Genomic DNA, 14,547 nt, shown 5'->3' with positions numbered 1-14,547 from the left:
ATTTTGGGGGGTGAAGGCTATCAACTGCTTCTTCATCCTATACTATCTGCTGGAAATGCTGCTGAAAATCTTAGCAATGGGCTTGAAAAGATACTTGTCATATCCAAGCAATAGATTTGATGGACTTCTGACTGTAATTTTGCTGGTAAGCATTTTGCGAACTTCTGCATTCCTGAATTTGTTGACTAGCATGATTAGGAACTGCAAGAGCTAGTGGAATTGCTTTTTATTCAACACTAATATGCTGAGTTAAAAGGCATGAGCCAGTGTTGTGGTTTTCAGTGGCTTGAACGTTTTGGTGGCACGTAGTTCTCTTAGGGTCTCCTTTCTGGAGGTAGGCTTTTTTGAATTGATGGAAAAGGTGAGCTTTCTTATAGCAGCCTTTTTAATGTTTATTGGAAACATTCAGCTCTCGGAGTAATTACATAAGGAATTGTGTTACATTGCTAAAAATCACTTTGCTTTTTGAATTTAAAAAAAAAAAAGTGGCAGAAGATTATTACCATTATTTGGTAAAAGCCTGAAACCCATATGACAGATGAGGCCAAAATCATGGTTAATGTAATTCACTGTATATCCTTACATATGTCACTGTTGGAGGATGTGTGTACATAGGATTAATTTGGGGAATACCTAGTCAAATGTGACAATTTCAGAGCTTTAAACTGAGACAAATTAGTGGCTTAAAGCTCTTGAAAATGTTTCCTGTCAAGAAACTTATGCAATTTTTGAAACTCGGAATTAGAAAGTAAGGTTTTGACTTTTTTTTTTTCCCCCCCCTCCCCTAACTAAAGGTTTTGGAGATTGCCACTTTTTCTGTGTACGGATTTCCTCATCCTGGTTGGTACGTAATCTCTGTGAACTGTTGCACTTTGCTCGGTGTCTGGGCTGCGTCAGGGGAATATACGCACATGTTCATACACGCTTATGTCGTTACGCTATGATTGTCAGCCCAGTCCATAATTTACCAAACCTAGTAGAATTTCTCACCCTTGTAGTCACTAGAGGCCATGCAATATCGATAAGTGAAAGAAAACTATTGGGGTTTTTCTCATAAAATTTAGAGTTCTGTTTAGCTATTCTCAGAAGCATGCATTTGTATTACTTGTAATCTGATGTAAAATAATATCTTAGCAGACCTGCACTTACTAGAGGTGTAGGCATGGGAATTTGGTACAACATACACAACCAGCTACTAACCTAATATGTTTCAGTGTCAGATTGTCCGTAAGCCCAATTATATGAATTCCTAAACAGCTGGCAAAGGCCCTTCAACCCTGTATGTAGATTGAAGTCTGAGTTTTGTTTTGTGGTGTAAAATTTAGTAGAAAAATTCCCACGGACTTAAACGATTTATCTGTACTGGAATAGCAAGCAGTTGTATTTTGATTTTCTTAAGTTCCAACAGTTCTTGGATAACTATCCTGATCTTTTTTAGTTATCAAAAACATAAAAATCATTGTTTCGTCTCTTAAAATTTGAAAACTGCCACCATAACAAAAGAGGAAAGCAAAGGACTTCTGGAAGATTTCCTGAATCTTATTTTCAGGGGTGATTCATAACACATTCTGGTACTTTGTTTCTTTATACAAGCTCACTCTTAAGACATTGGCTCTCCCTAATTTTTCAGGATATTTGTTATGTTGCCATCAAGAAGTCACCTTAATTTACACTACTATCTGTGAAGAGACCTGGTAGACCTTACAGCTTGAAATGGGTTTATTTTTGAACACTACTTGCACTCCTATCACTCAAAAGCGATGGTTGCCATAAGGATATTAATTGCTAACAATCTAATGGCATTAACTATTGATCTAACTTAGTTGATTATATTTGGGTTTGATTTTGTCCTTTGATTCTTAAATGTAGACGATTGTTTGCACTACAGTAGTATCTTGAAGCACCAGTAATACTTGTTAGATCTTCGTGTCAGTCACTGCAAACAGATTACAACCCAGATGAGTCATTCCGAGTTCTAATGCTGCTTACGGTGTGTGCTGTTGGTGATTGCTTGGTCTGTAGATGTAACATCTTCAGGACAGGACTAAGATGTGACTATTATTCTAGAATATGCACTCTATGCAGTGTTGTCTTAAATAATTTCTTTTATTGTTAGAGTTGAATATATTGATGAAGGAAATCATGACTTAGCACCTGTGTTACCAAGGACCTTTTTCATTAACATCTTTCGTCCCCTACCACCTGCCCACCTTTCCAGCATCCAGCATGCCGATGTAAAAGTCAGCTAAAACTCAGGCTGAGATTTGAAGTGTATGCATATCACCTGTGGAATACGCGTATAAGGAAGAAGGTTGGAAAGACAGTCTGTTAGCTTAGTGCTTTTTTTGAAGCTTAACTGCAGCCAAGCATACCCTGAAGGATTAATGCACATCTTTGTGCAAGTTCCTGAAGTATCTTGCTATAGCAGTATTTTTGTTTCGCTTTGTTTTCTGAAAGGACCCTCTTTGGTGCCTCCCCCCCAGCAGAAGGAAGGCCACTTACCCAGGTATTTTAGTACAAACATGCACTTTAAAGAGCACTATATGCATATTTAAGAGCCCAGGCTAAATGAATCGCTTCCTTCGTCAGTTATTAGAGTTTACTGTAGCTGAGATTCCTGCTGAGTAATTTAATGTGCTTCCTTTTACAGATTATAGATTTTTTTATATAGGATAATTCAGGCTGGAAGGGACCTCAGGAGATCTGTAGTCCAGCCTCCTGCTCACAGCAAGGCTGGACCAAGTTACTCAAAGCTTTATCCCATTGGGTCTTCAAAACCTCCAATAACGGAGACTTCCGCAACCTCTCTGGATAACCTGTGCCTCTGTCTTACTGTCCTCATGGTTGACAAGTTCTTCAGTTCTTCCTTATATCTAGTGTGAGCCTCCACTGTTTCAGCTTACACCTGCTGTCCTTTGCCCTCCTGCTATGCCCCACTGAACAGCCTTGCTTCTGTCTTCTTGAGGACTGCTTCGTAAGTATTAGAAGGCTGTTGCTAGGTCCTCCTGAAGCAGTCGTCTCCAGGCTGAACAAGCCCAGTTCCAGCAGCTTCTATTTGTAGGATAGGTGCATCAGCCCCTGACCATCTTGTTGGCCCTCTGCTGATCTTGCTGCAGTTTGTCCCTTTCTGGTGTTGGGGATTCCAAAACTGGATGCAATGTTCTAGTTCAGTCATGTGTTTACATGAGGAAATAAAACTCCTCCCCCCCCCCCCCCCCCCCCCCCCAAATTTTTTTAATATGCCATGGATGTTGTGGGGAATTTACAGTTACCTGCAGCCCAGTAGATTTAACTGTGTCCTTCTGTCATGGGCTGTCTCTCTGATTTGTTATTTTCTTCTATCTTTCCTAGGAGACCCGAGTTCATGGGCTTATTATCCCTGTGGGATATGGTGCGATTGGTGAACATGTTAATTGTGTTCAGGTTCCTGCGGATTATTCCTAATATGAAGGTGTTTGTTTATCCCTCCACACTTGGATTTCTTTATTGGTCGAATTATAAATTTTGTAAAAGCCTTTCAGAATAACATGTAGATTGCAGTTCTCTTGCACCTGGGTGGGATTATAACTCAGCTCTAACTGTCCAGACTATTGCACAGCACCTCACAAACTCACTGTCTCTTTAGCTGGTTTTCTCTGTTGAGGTGGCAGGTAAGTTCTGTTGACGTCACTGCAATTGATGCTGGTATTCTAAAGTGAGCAAACGCATCCAGAAACACTTGTGCAATTTGTGTAGTGCTTCAGTCTTAATTAGATGAGTGGATATGATATCCTTGAAGGACTTTGTACTCCGGAGGTGATAGACTTGCTTTCACTAGATACTGCCAGACATTTTGGTCACACAAAGGGTTATTTGGGACGAATCCCTCCTTCCACTTTCCCAGTATGGGTATTTCCACCAGTATATGTGTACTTGAATCTGAAATCACTTTGAGTTGTTTGGTTGTTTGTTATAATCCTGCATTTTAGACTTGCTTGAAAGCTAAGCCCAAATTAATGTCAGGTGCAGGACTTGTATTTTAGTTCAATAAGCCATAAATATCTACCTGATGTAATCAGAGGTCATAATGTCAGTGGAAACTGTAAACTAGAAATTACGTGGATCAAATCTGAAGCAGTCACTCTGGAGCTGTGGGGCGCTTGTGGCGCTTTTTCCTGTTCTAGTCTTACGAGACATATAGCCCTTTAAGTCACAGTGCCTGTGTATATTTAAAACTTATCATAAAGTTTGTGTATGAAAAGGACTACAGTATTGTTCATTCATTTTAAGCACCTCATGGAAATAATCACTGTATAAAAGATGTCCTACATTTAGATATAGCTCACTTCCCTGGTTGGTATTTTGTTGTCCTTTTAGTAAAAATAATTTGATATGGATTGGAGTGTGGTGAATGTCATGCATATAAAATTCTGCTTTGTTTTAGTTCATGGCTTTGGTTGTTACTACATTGCTGGATCTGGTAAAAAACTTGAGAGCCTTTGCAGGAATCCTTGTGGTAAGTCATGATGCAAGACTGTAATTTCCTTTGTTATAGTTAGCAGTGTAATAAGGGTATGTCATTGACAAAGTAAACAAGGTTTTTTGACAATCACTGTGAACGATAACATTTCACCTTAATCAGCCAATTCTTCTGCAGGGCATGTCTTGCAAAGCTGCAACAAACTACTGTTTTGTTATGGGCTGCGCACAGTGACAGTGCCTCATTTATCAGTTTCCTTTAGGAGTGCCTTTAAAAGATTGTTTGAAACTTCCTCAGAGTGCTTGCCTCAGGCTGGATATTCTAGTTTCAAATAAAAATTCATCTGATGCCAAAAGTAGCCTGGTTTTCCTTACTCTGGCTTGCTTATGTTAAATTAAATAGCAAAACAACTTTAAAGTTGTTTTTGGTTGAGAAAGCCTTGAGATGGCATGTTTGGACATGATTTTTAAAAGCCTCTGCCATCCTGTTTTAGGTGTGTCTGTGTAGAACATACACTCTGTAAACATGTGATTAAAGGATGGATCACAATGCGTGATGTCCATTACATAAATCCTCCATTTCCCAACTCTTGAGTTTCTGGCTTTGCGACAATGTCTTCCTGGTAGAGCAAAGAAGTGCCTGGGTAGGTTTTTTTGTTGTTGTTTGTGGGTTTTTTAGGATACCTTAATTTGAGGTATTTGCTGTGTATTAGGTATTGTCTAAAAAGTTGTTCTGGTCTGTATACTTAGCATGCAATTTACCCAGAATATCTGTTTTTGTCATTAGTAATCTCTGCTTTTATCTCTAGGGGAGGGGCCTTAAGTTGTAGTCTGGAAAGGTTTATGTTGCAATTTGAAATAAAGATACTGGTTCCAGCAAAGCTAAGTGGGTAACAACTTTGTTGTGCTGTACAACTCACACTTGCTACTGGGAGCGACTCTTGAAACTGAGAAATACTTTGGGAGTGCATGAACTGGGAAGTGCCTTTGCAGGTGAAAGTACGTCCTAGGAACCTAAATGCCAATCTTGCATATGCTAGGAACAGGTTTAGTGTAATGAAAAGCTCTTCATTACTCAATTCATTACTCAATGTAATCAGCTGTCTAAAGGCTGACTGCAGTTTTGCTAATTTTGCCAGTTCTTGGTTAAGTACGTACACCATGCTAAAGCAGCACACATTTGCTTGTCACCTCTGTCAGAGGCTGGTAGGGTTGTGTTGCGGATAGGTGCGGGAGGCAGTGATTGACCTTGCTGCTGGATCTGACAGAGCCCATATCTCAGAGCCCTGGGAGAGAGCAATTATGGGGTGATCTGCTTTGTGCTTTACACTAGGACCCCAAGGCTGTGTTGCTACTGGCATGGCTGCACCTGGGCTGTAGCGTTCTGCTGGAAGCTCTTTTAACTCCTGAAAGACCTAGCTAAGATGGCAGGAGCCTGTAGTAATATGCTTGATTTTATTTTTAGCAATTATGCGTAGTGTTTCAATGTGGTGTCCCTACCCATGTATGTAAGACACAATGCTCATGAAGCGGTTTAAGTGTCTGCTGCTGATTGTCCTTAATGCCGGGAGTGTGAATTGTAGTTTTGCACCAGTTGTGAGGCAAGTCTGCCGCGGTGTTTGCCGCTTCCGTTAATTTAATTTGCTTTTACTTGAGGCTACATGGAAGCTGTCACTGAGCTTCTACCGTAGTGAAGTCTGACTCCATTACCAGCTGATGCAAAACATCTTTCCTAATGTCAGCCTGGAACACGTGCTGATAAAGTAACGTAACTGATTAGCTAATTTCTCAGGCAGTGCGTATTTTAAATACATCTTTTTCAAAGAATAAAATTAACTTTATTATTGCTAAGCTAGATACCCCATCTTCTGGCAGGCTGTGGAATGTCAGCTTCAACTTATTCCAGTTACGTTCAAAGTGCTGTGGTTCATAGGTCAGGGCAGTTTCTCTTCTACTCCTCCCAGATTTCCCTCTTGCGTCTGTTTTGTAGCAAAATACAGAAATATGACTAATGACATTTTCATTTGAAAACTCGGCTTGTTTCAGGCCGTCCTAGGACAAATGGCTCTTTACTCAGAGGAGTGAAGTTGTAGGTTATTTCTAGAACAATCTTTTTAGGATAAAAATTGCGAAATCACCTAGGCAACTGCTGAAGATTGTGAAAGGTATCTCTTTAAAAAGAAGTTTGCATTTCTAACAAGTAAAAGACCGAAGTTCCAAAATCCTTTGTGTTAATGAAAACTTTATTTTTAGACTAATATAACATTTTTAAAGAAGTTGCTGATGTAATATAAAATACTGACTTAGTTTTGTCCTTCAGTTAAGTTTAGTAAAAGCTTATTTTCACTGAATCTAGCAGAAAGCTCCCCAGATGTTTAGATTATTCCTTGTAAATACAGGTACTGTTTTTTGGTTTTGTCTTTTAAGTCACTATTCTGCAGTGTTAATAGTTAAATATCAGCATTCTGAGACACAGAATAATAAAACAGGTCATAAAGTAAAATGATTTAAAGCATTTTAACAACTGAAAGTTACACAGAATATTGAAAAGTGAGAGCAAACAGTTAAGTAATACAGACATTGAGAAGTATTTTCACTTTAATAGCTTCAGGTATTGTTCTTGATGAAATCCCTTTAACATGGAATTCATATTAGTACCACAGTTAATTGCATTGTCTTCTTATTTAGTGACAGAAATATTAAAAACTAATACTTGCTTATATTCCTTCCAGGTGGTTTTCTATGCATTTGCTATAACTGGCATAATGCTATTTAAAGGTGCTGTTGTTCCCTTGGGAAATATCAGGTAACATTCTGAACATCACTACTCAGAATCTGTTTTTCAAAAGCATCTGCAACTCTGTACCTGTGAGTTGTTTGTGGTTGGTTTTGGCGTGGTTTTTTTTTTTTTTCCCCCTCTTATTCTTGGAGCCACCCTTCTTTTAATGTTAGATCACACAGACTTTTTTCATCTGTTACTCCTTCTGTTTCTTCTTGCTGTACTGAAATTGCAGGAACACTTATCTGTAGCTTGAAATTTTACCCTGCTGTAGCTTAAATACTTTTTTAACTATTTCCCTTGTTTTCTGCCCATATGAGATACTTAACTTTCTACAAGGCACTCAAAAAATCTTGTTTTTAAGGTATAGTACATAGAAAGTTATGCTCACATCAGCCTGTAATTCTCTTTTATAGTGCTGTCAATACAACATATGATAATGGCACTCTGCAGTGTGGGACCTACGAACAGCTGGAATATTGGCCGAACAACTTCGATGACTTTGCTGTGAGTCTGATCATTGCTGGAATCCGTCCCTCTTTCCCTCTCTGCTTGTCTCTTCCCCTCATTTTCTGAGGCTTAAGTGTGTGATATAGCCACTCAATTTCTGTTTTACTCATGTTATTTAGGCAGCAGTGGTGACCCTCTGGGATGTGATGGTGGTGAACAACTGGCAAGTCTTTTTGGAAGCATTTTCAAGATATTCAAGTCCGTAAGTAGCAGTAATAATACTGGAAAAGTCCCATATAAATCTAGCTTGTAAGGTAGCTGAACAAGAATTGTACACATTTGCACATACATAGCACAGTTCCTACCGTCTGCTAAGAGGGGTGCCACTTACCTTTCTTTTGGGTCAATTCAGGTATATAGGAAATAAACTTAACACTTCATGGCCGTTCTTTAACTTGTGTAACTTGATGGTTGGTGTAGCGCTTGGTGGATGCCATGAAATCTGTTGTCACATTTAGAAGGGACTGGAAACTGGCTTGGTGGTCATCTTCTTCCAAAAAAGAGTGAATGACTTAAGTGGATTATAAACAGGCTTGCGACATGTATTGGGTGGGTGGCTTTCGCTGTAGAGCCAATCTCACAGAAGTGAGATATTAGTGAATCGCTGTAATTAATTTTGGGCTGCTTCTGTATTTTCCCTGTGGGTGAACAATTTTTTGTAGACTTAAAACCTTGAACATATCTTTCATTTGTATTTAATTACTTTATGGGAATGTTTGAATGAACTGAATAGCCTCTGGGTTGAGCTGTTCCAGTGATCCTTGGCTCATTAATCCAGCACGTAGTTAAGTTGTGGAATGCTCTTCTACAGGCTGTTGTGTGTGATAAATGTTTAATGTGGTCTGGTGAAGACTGGACAAATCACGAAAGAGAAATCCATTGGGATCTGCAATGAATGGAAGCTACCTCTAGCTCAAGAAATCTCTGAACTGCAAATGGTTGGAGATTGGAGAGCACTTAGGGGCTAGCATCATGGGTGTTTTGCCATGGTTTTGCACTCTTTCCTGGGCTTCTGCTTTTGACCACTCTCCAAGGATTCTAGCCTAGATGGATCTTTTGCTGTGATCCAGTACAACTTCTACTAGGCTGCTTCTCTGTCCCTTCAGAGTTCAATTAGGTATGTTCAGTGGGGGGAGTGAGTCTCTTTGGCTACCTTAATGAAAGGCTAAGATTTTTTACTGTTGCTGTTGTTCCAGACCTCCTTTTACATTAAGAAAGTAGTATTATATTTCAAAGAAAAATGTGATTTCATGGCTTTCTTTTGTCACTTTCAGGCTGAGGTTATTTACTGCCTACTTTACTTATTGTCTGTTAATCTCATCTGCAGGTGGGCAAAGATCTATTTTGTAGCCTGGTGGTTGATCTCCTCTGTCATCTGGGTTAATCTCTTCGTAGCTTTACTTCTAGAGGTAAGGAAGTGTGTTTATTTGGTGTTAGATCCTGAAGACAGGTTCTAATTTCTGTGGGAAATGAAGAGAACCCGGACAACTTTTTGGGAAAAGTGTGTTGGTTTTGTGCATGTGCTTACTTAATCTTTCTCCTTGCCGCCCTTCCCCCAAGATGTTGAGGAAGCATTTTCTTTTTCCTAGACAATTGTATATTTTATTTGCAACTTTGTGACAAATCTGGTTGCATTTCATTGGGTGTGTACATTTGTCACTATAGCTCACTCTCTCTATAAAGATGAAAAATATTTTAAGTGTTGTGAAGTTGCTTTTCTCTTGTACATTAGCATTTAACTTCAGCATTAGTTATTCAAGCTGCAGGCTTTTTGCATTTTGATTTGTCAGCAAATGAAGTTAGCACTTTAAAATTTACTTTTTTATTTTATTTGGTTGTCCTGTGTTTCTTCCCACCCCAATTTGAATTATTACCCTTATTCAGTTCCACACTAGAAGAGTGGAACTGATCACTTATTTTGAAGAGATCATCTTCTAGATTTGTTTTAAAGAAGCTGTGGAAATGTAGGTACCCAAGCATTGCCATGAAGAACGTGTAGTTCTGCTGGTTTCTCATGTGTGCATACTTCTCTGCAAATCTAAATACCTTTTGAATTTTTGATGATGAAGATAATGTTAATCATAGCCCTCTACTCCAGGTTAATCATTGTAGACTTCTCTTATAAGTAATGGAAGAAATTGAGTACCTGTAGAGGGCACTTCACCCCATCTTAAAACCTATGTAAATTTCTTTTGAAGATGCTCTAGTTGTTGTTGACTGCATTGAGAACTAAAATTTACTACTGTAGGCAGAATGGCGAACTTCTAAGACAGAAACTTAGGTATGAGTCTCATGCTGAGCCTCAGTCTTGCCCATGAGCATTTCAGAAAAGGCTTTCTGTTCCAGCTGGAGGCTAATCCTATGAAATCTTCTACCTGCTTACGTCTGCAGGGCTGTGGCCAAAGTTTGCTGTAAGAGCCAAGATGCAGTATTCTGTAGCGGGAGAGCAGGATGTCGCTATTTTTCTCCCTTTTTTTTGCCTGAGCTGTCTGTCTACTCCCTAGGTATTGATTTGTCAGAGTAATTCAAAATGGATAAGGAAACATGACAAAACCAGAAGCTGAGTTTAAGTTGTGATGCCTGGACTAGGAGTATGTTTATATATTGTTGGTTTTCTAAAGAGGAAAAAATTCAAAGCAGGTGAACTCTTGTGGTTAGTTCACACAGTTATCTTGGGGAGGCAGTCCTTGCTAGGAGTAGAAGGCAGCAGGGCTGTCTTCTGCACTACTGTTCTTTCAGTGTGTCATGAGAAAGTTATTTCATTCCTGAACAACAGGCTTGAATAAAGTAGTGACCTGCAGCCAATAAATATGCTCACGCCTAAATAAAACACTGCTCTGACACTGTGTCAAAAACAAGCCTCACCCCCCTCCCAAACCTTGTCTGCAAACATATTGACCTGATATAACCTCTTTTCTGATGTCACCAGAAGTAGCCTTCAGTTTTTTTCCTGTTCCTTTTACATTTCAGAACTTTATTCACAAGTGGGACCGTCGCTGTCATCGAGAGCCTCTCTCAGATATTGAATACCAGAGGACAGTTGAACTAATGTTCAGGTGAGTTGAACTGGGCTTGATAATCAATCCAGTTTACGTTCATCTCTTTTAAAGAAAGTGTGCTGGCTGCAAGAAGGTAATAGACTTGTCTTCTATTTCCTCCCTCTGAAGCAGTTTCATCTGTTAGTCTGGAAAAATTCAGTCAGTGCTTTAGTGAGGCCTGCTTTAAGCTGACGTGGTAGCTGAACCTTTATATGCTTTCTGCCCATAGCATGATGGGAGAAGAGGTGTTGGGGCGGGGGGGGACGGCACCATGCTGAGAGGGAGAAGAAAAGGGAAGACGAGGAAAGTGATGCACGTTCTTGGCTTATGATGAAATTGTGGGTGGTGAGTTGATACTTGATGATCATGCACAAGTGGAACTTCTGGTGCACATTGGATATTCAATAGTAGCACTGGGAACATGTTCTCATTTGGGAGTTTTTTCAGGAAAACAAATCTACTGACCTTCAGTTGTATTGTACTGTGTGCAGGAAATTGCTTCCCTGCTTCTTATGGGAAAACAGCTGCTGGTTTCCATGACACATCTGTAAAGGATGGATCAGTTGCAAGTAGATGCATCTTTAGGGAGCATCAACTTATTGTAACTCTAATTCCTTGTTTCATTCTTGAAACAAGCACATGTTACATCTTGGTATGTGCATTGCAAAAACAAATGCTGAGAAGTTCCCTTTGCTGCCCCTAACAACTCATGCTTTTTCTTTGTAGAGATGTTTTGGAAGAACCTACAGAGGAAGAGCTGATGGAAAAACTGCACCAGCATCCACACCTGCAGTTATGTAGGTGACTGGTGGGAAGGACTGATTTATTTAGACCTCTGTTTTCTTGAGGTTGTCAGCTGGAAGAAACTGAATGGATTTTGTGTGAGGTGCTGTTAGGAAAGAGGCTTGTATGTGAGGTTTTGCTTGGCAATTCTCTGCAGAAAGAGGTTTTTTATTTTTGGTTCATGTCTTTTTTTGAAAAAGATTTGAATCTTGCTAATTTGACTTGATTTTAAGTTGCAATTTTAGAGGAACATTGCAGCTGTTTTTATAAACTGTCGATATCGGAATGTTTTATTTTGTTTGGTTGTTTTTTTTTTTTAAGATGGGAAAGTGTGTTTAAAATGACAGTGCACTTTAAAACATGAACTTTGTAACCACTAAGCCTCCTACTTTTTTCAGCACAAGAAAATGGAACTGCCTTTTCTGGTAGGTGAGTGTGGCAAGGGCTGTGCCCTGCAATTCATGAATGGATTAGGCAGGACCAGAACAAAATCCTTAATCTTTTTGTAGTGAGAGTTGAAACACTATTTTTATTGAAATGTGACACCAGCATATCTTACCAAATTTTCAGGAGTTAATCATGTTGGAACACAATCAATTTCAACTTAGTAACAGGGACTGCCTACTTCACACGTCCTCTCTTTTTCTTTGTTTTTGATCTAGGGTTCATGCTGGTTGCATCATACTGGTAACTTTGAGAGCAGTTATAACTTTGAATGGAGCAATTGAACTTGTGGTTTTCAATGTGGTAAAATTGAGCTTTCTTTTAGAGGAAATATTCTCATGTTGCTTTTTAGTGAACCTCTTCCTTTTACTTTCTTCCAAGTCCTGTTCTACACAGTATCCTATTCTGTGAAAAAGCTGAGGGGAATGAACTTTGGCCGGAATGTAGCACCGTGATCACTGCGAGTCTCCCACTTAAAGTGGGGGAGAAAAAAAGTTGAATGGGATAATCAAAGTGCTTAGCAGTTCAAATTTTCATGTGAGTCTGTGGGAATTGAAAGTGCTCAACCAGTATTGCAAGACTGTGTTCTTTTATGGCTTAAGGAGCACATGCTGTACACCACTAACTTTCACCTGGGTAATACTTTTTGGGTAAGTAACTTTGTCAACGAATCTAAAGCGGAGAATTAACAGTAAGCCATGTCCGCATGTTTTTCATTATCCCTTAGTATTCCTCTAAAAAAGGTGTTTTGTTTGAATCTTTGTCACATAACTCGTAAATCACTATGAAGAATAGAATCAATCCCAACTACTATTTTTATATGTAAAAATGAAACTACCCTTTGGGGTGCTGCCTTGTCATTGAGACGCTTGTCACCAAAATAGACATTATTGTGATCATCTCTGCATTGACAAAGGCTTGGGGAGGGTAATCGGCCATAAAACACTGCTACTATTTATAAGTTATTTGATCCTTTTTTAGGTAACAAAACATTTTTCAAAAGTGCCAAGCAGTCATCCTGTATACTTTTCCTCCTCTTTTTTTATCATTCATGTTTTCTTTTTTCCCTGCATAAGGGAGAGGAAAATATCTGGGATGATGGTGCATTTGAGCTCAAAAGCATATTTCTGCTTTGTTGTCTCACTGTTCAGAAGTTGCGTAGTGATTCTTGTCTGTTTCTTTGTCTTCTGCTTATATTTTCCTTGTGCTGTGGAACAAAATGTGTGTTGTAGCTTGCATATGTGTAGAACAAATCTGAACTGAGCTCTGAGCTACTCCTGCAATCTTTCTTTACTTTTGTAATCTTGCCTCTTAACCCATGCTCTTGTCTGTATTCAGGCTCTTCTCTCTGTTCCAGAGTAATCCACCCAGTAACTCACTTGCTCAGGTTTCAGTGGCATTACCATGCTTATTTTCAGTTATGCACTTAGAACACACATCATGGCAAATAGATAAAGGCATCAGCATACAGTTTTTCTAGATTTGAGTTTGGTTTTTTCCAGTATGGCTTTACGTCAGGATGGTTTCTGCTCCTTCTAGCATGATGTAATCACTGCCACCAATTTATTTACACTTATTAACAGAGGCTAAATTGTCTATTTTACCTTTTTACTGAAAAAAAAAAAAATTTTTTTTTTCCACTTTTCTGAATACTTGAAGTAGCTTTGCCTTGCCAAAAAGGAAGTGGCCAGTTCTTATCAGTCTGCAAGTTTAATTTTTTTTTTGGTCTCTTAAGGTTGGTTGTTTTTTGGTTTTTGGTGGGTTTTTTTTTTTGCTGTTACATTCCACTACAGTCTACCAAAGCAACACAAATTGGTGTGGGATTATTGTAAGCATCACAAATGTCTCCATTATGCAATCTTTGCATCTGGACAAATGTGAAGAAGGCTTTCTGAAGGGAATAGTCTTAGTCTTGTTCTTGTTTCACATTTGTGTAATTGACTGAAAGTGTAACAAGAATTTAATACAAAATTGTGGTACCTAATGTCACTCATACTGGAAGATGTAAATGACCACAAGTCTTATGCAATAATTGTATAAATCATGAAAATGAATGTATGTAACTGGGTAAAAATTGACGTTTGCATTATTAAAAAAGAGTTTCTTCTTAAAATATGAAAATAATTGGGGTGTTGAAATGATTCTTGTGGCTTGTTTTTGCCCTTCCCCCAGCTACTGATTTCTGTTGTGCTCAGCATCTATGCTCCCGTTATCTTTCCTAGTTGAAGGCTAGGCCCATGGAAGAGGTTACATGCAAGTGGGACATAACTGCCTGGTTTCAAAATGCAGGACCTAAAGTACGCTGGTCTGTTACTTTCCAGTTCTAGAGGCGCATAACATCATCTGTAGGTACTTGATATGCTTAATTTCTAAGGTGAAGCTTCATTGGAACTGAACATTGAGGATGTTGAGCAGCTTGATTTCTATACGTGTTTCAGTATTTGCATCTGCAAACTAGGTATTCCTTCATCTCTCTTTTTCCTGAAAAGATCAGTGCAATAAGCATTCTCATAGCACTTCAACTAGGACAGATTT

General features: G+C 38.9%; 1 protein-coding gene across 1 annotated transcript in view; it reads left to right on the top strand.

Annotated features, from left to right (window-relative positions):
• TPCN2 (two pore segment channel 2) overlaps positions 1-14,136 on the top strand; it is a 33,114-nt gene extending 18,978 nt beyond the window's left edge. The window contains exons 16-25 of the mRNA XM_050898278.1: positions 17-145; positions 795-844; positions 3,352-3,451; positions 4,424-4,495; positions 7,191-7,264; positions 7,654-7,744; positions 7,867-7,949; positions 9,075-9,156; positions 10,718-10,803; positions 11,512-14,136. Of these exons, the coding sequence (XP_050754235.1) occupies positions 17-145; positions 795-844; positions 3,352-3,451; positions 4,424-4,495; positions 7,191-7,264; positions 7,654-7,744; positions 7,867-7,949; positions 9,075-9,156; positions 10,718-10,803; positions 11,512-11,590 (846 nt within the window). The 3' untranslated portion in view covers positions 11,591-14,136. The remainder of the gene's footprint in view (positions 1-16; positions 146-794; positions 845-3,351; positions 3,452-4,423; positions 4,496-7,190; positions 7,265-7,653; positions 7,745-7,866; positions 7,950-9,074; positions 9,157-10,717; positions 10,804-11,511) is intronic.
• The last annotated feature ends 411 nt before the right edge of the window (positions 14,137-14,547 follow it).

The sequence above is a fragment of the Gymnogyps californianus genome, chromosome 5 (assembly GCF_018139145.2).
Source record: "Gymnogyps californianus isolate 813 chromosome 5, ASM1813914v2, whole genome shotgun sequence".
In the NCBI taxonomy this organism is placed as follows: domain Eukaryota; kingdom Metazoa; phylum Chordata; class Aves; order Accipitriformes; family Cathartidae; genus Gymnogyps; species Gymnogyps californianus.
This window is presented reverse-complemented; position numbering and strand designations above follow the sequence as displayed.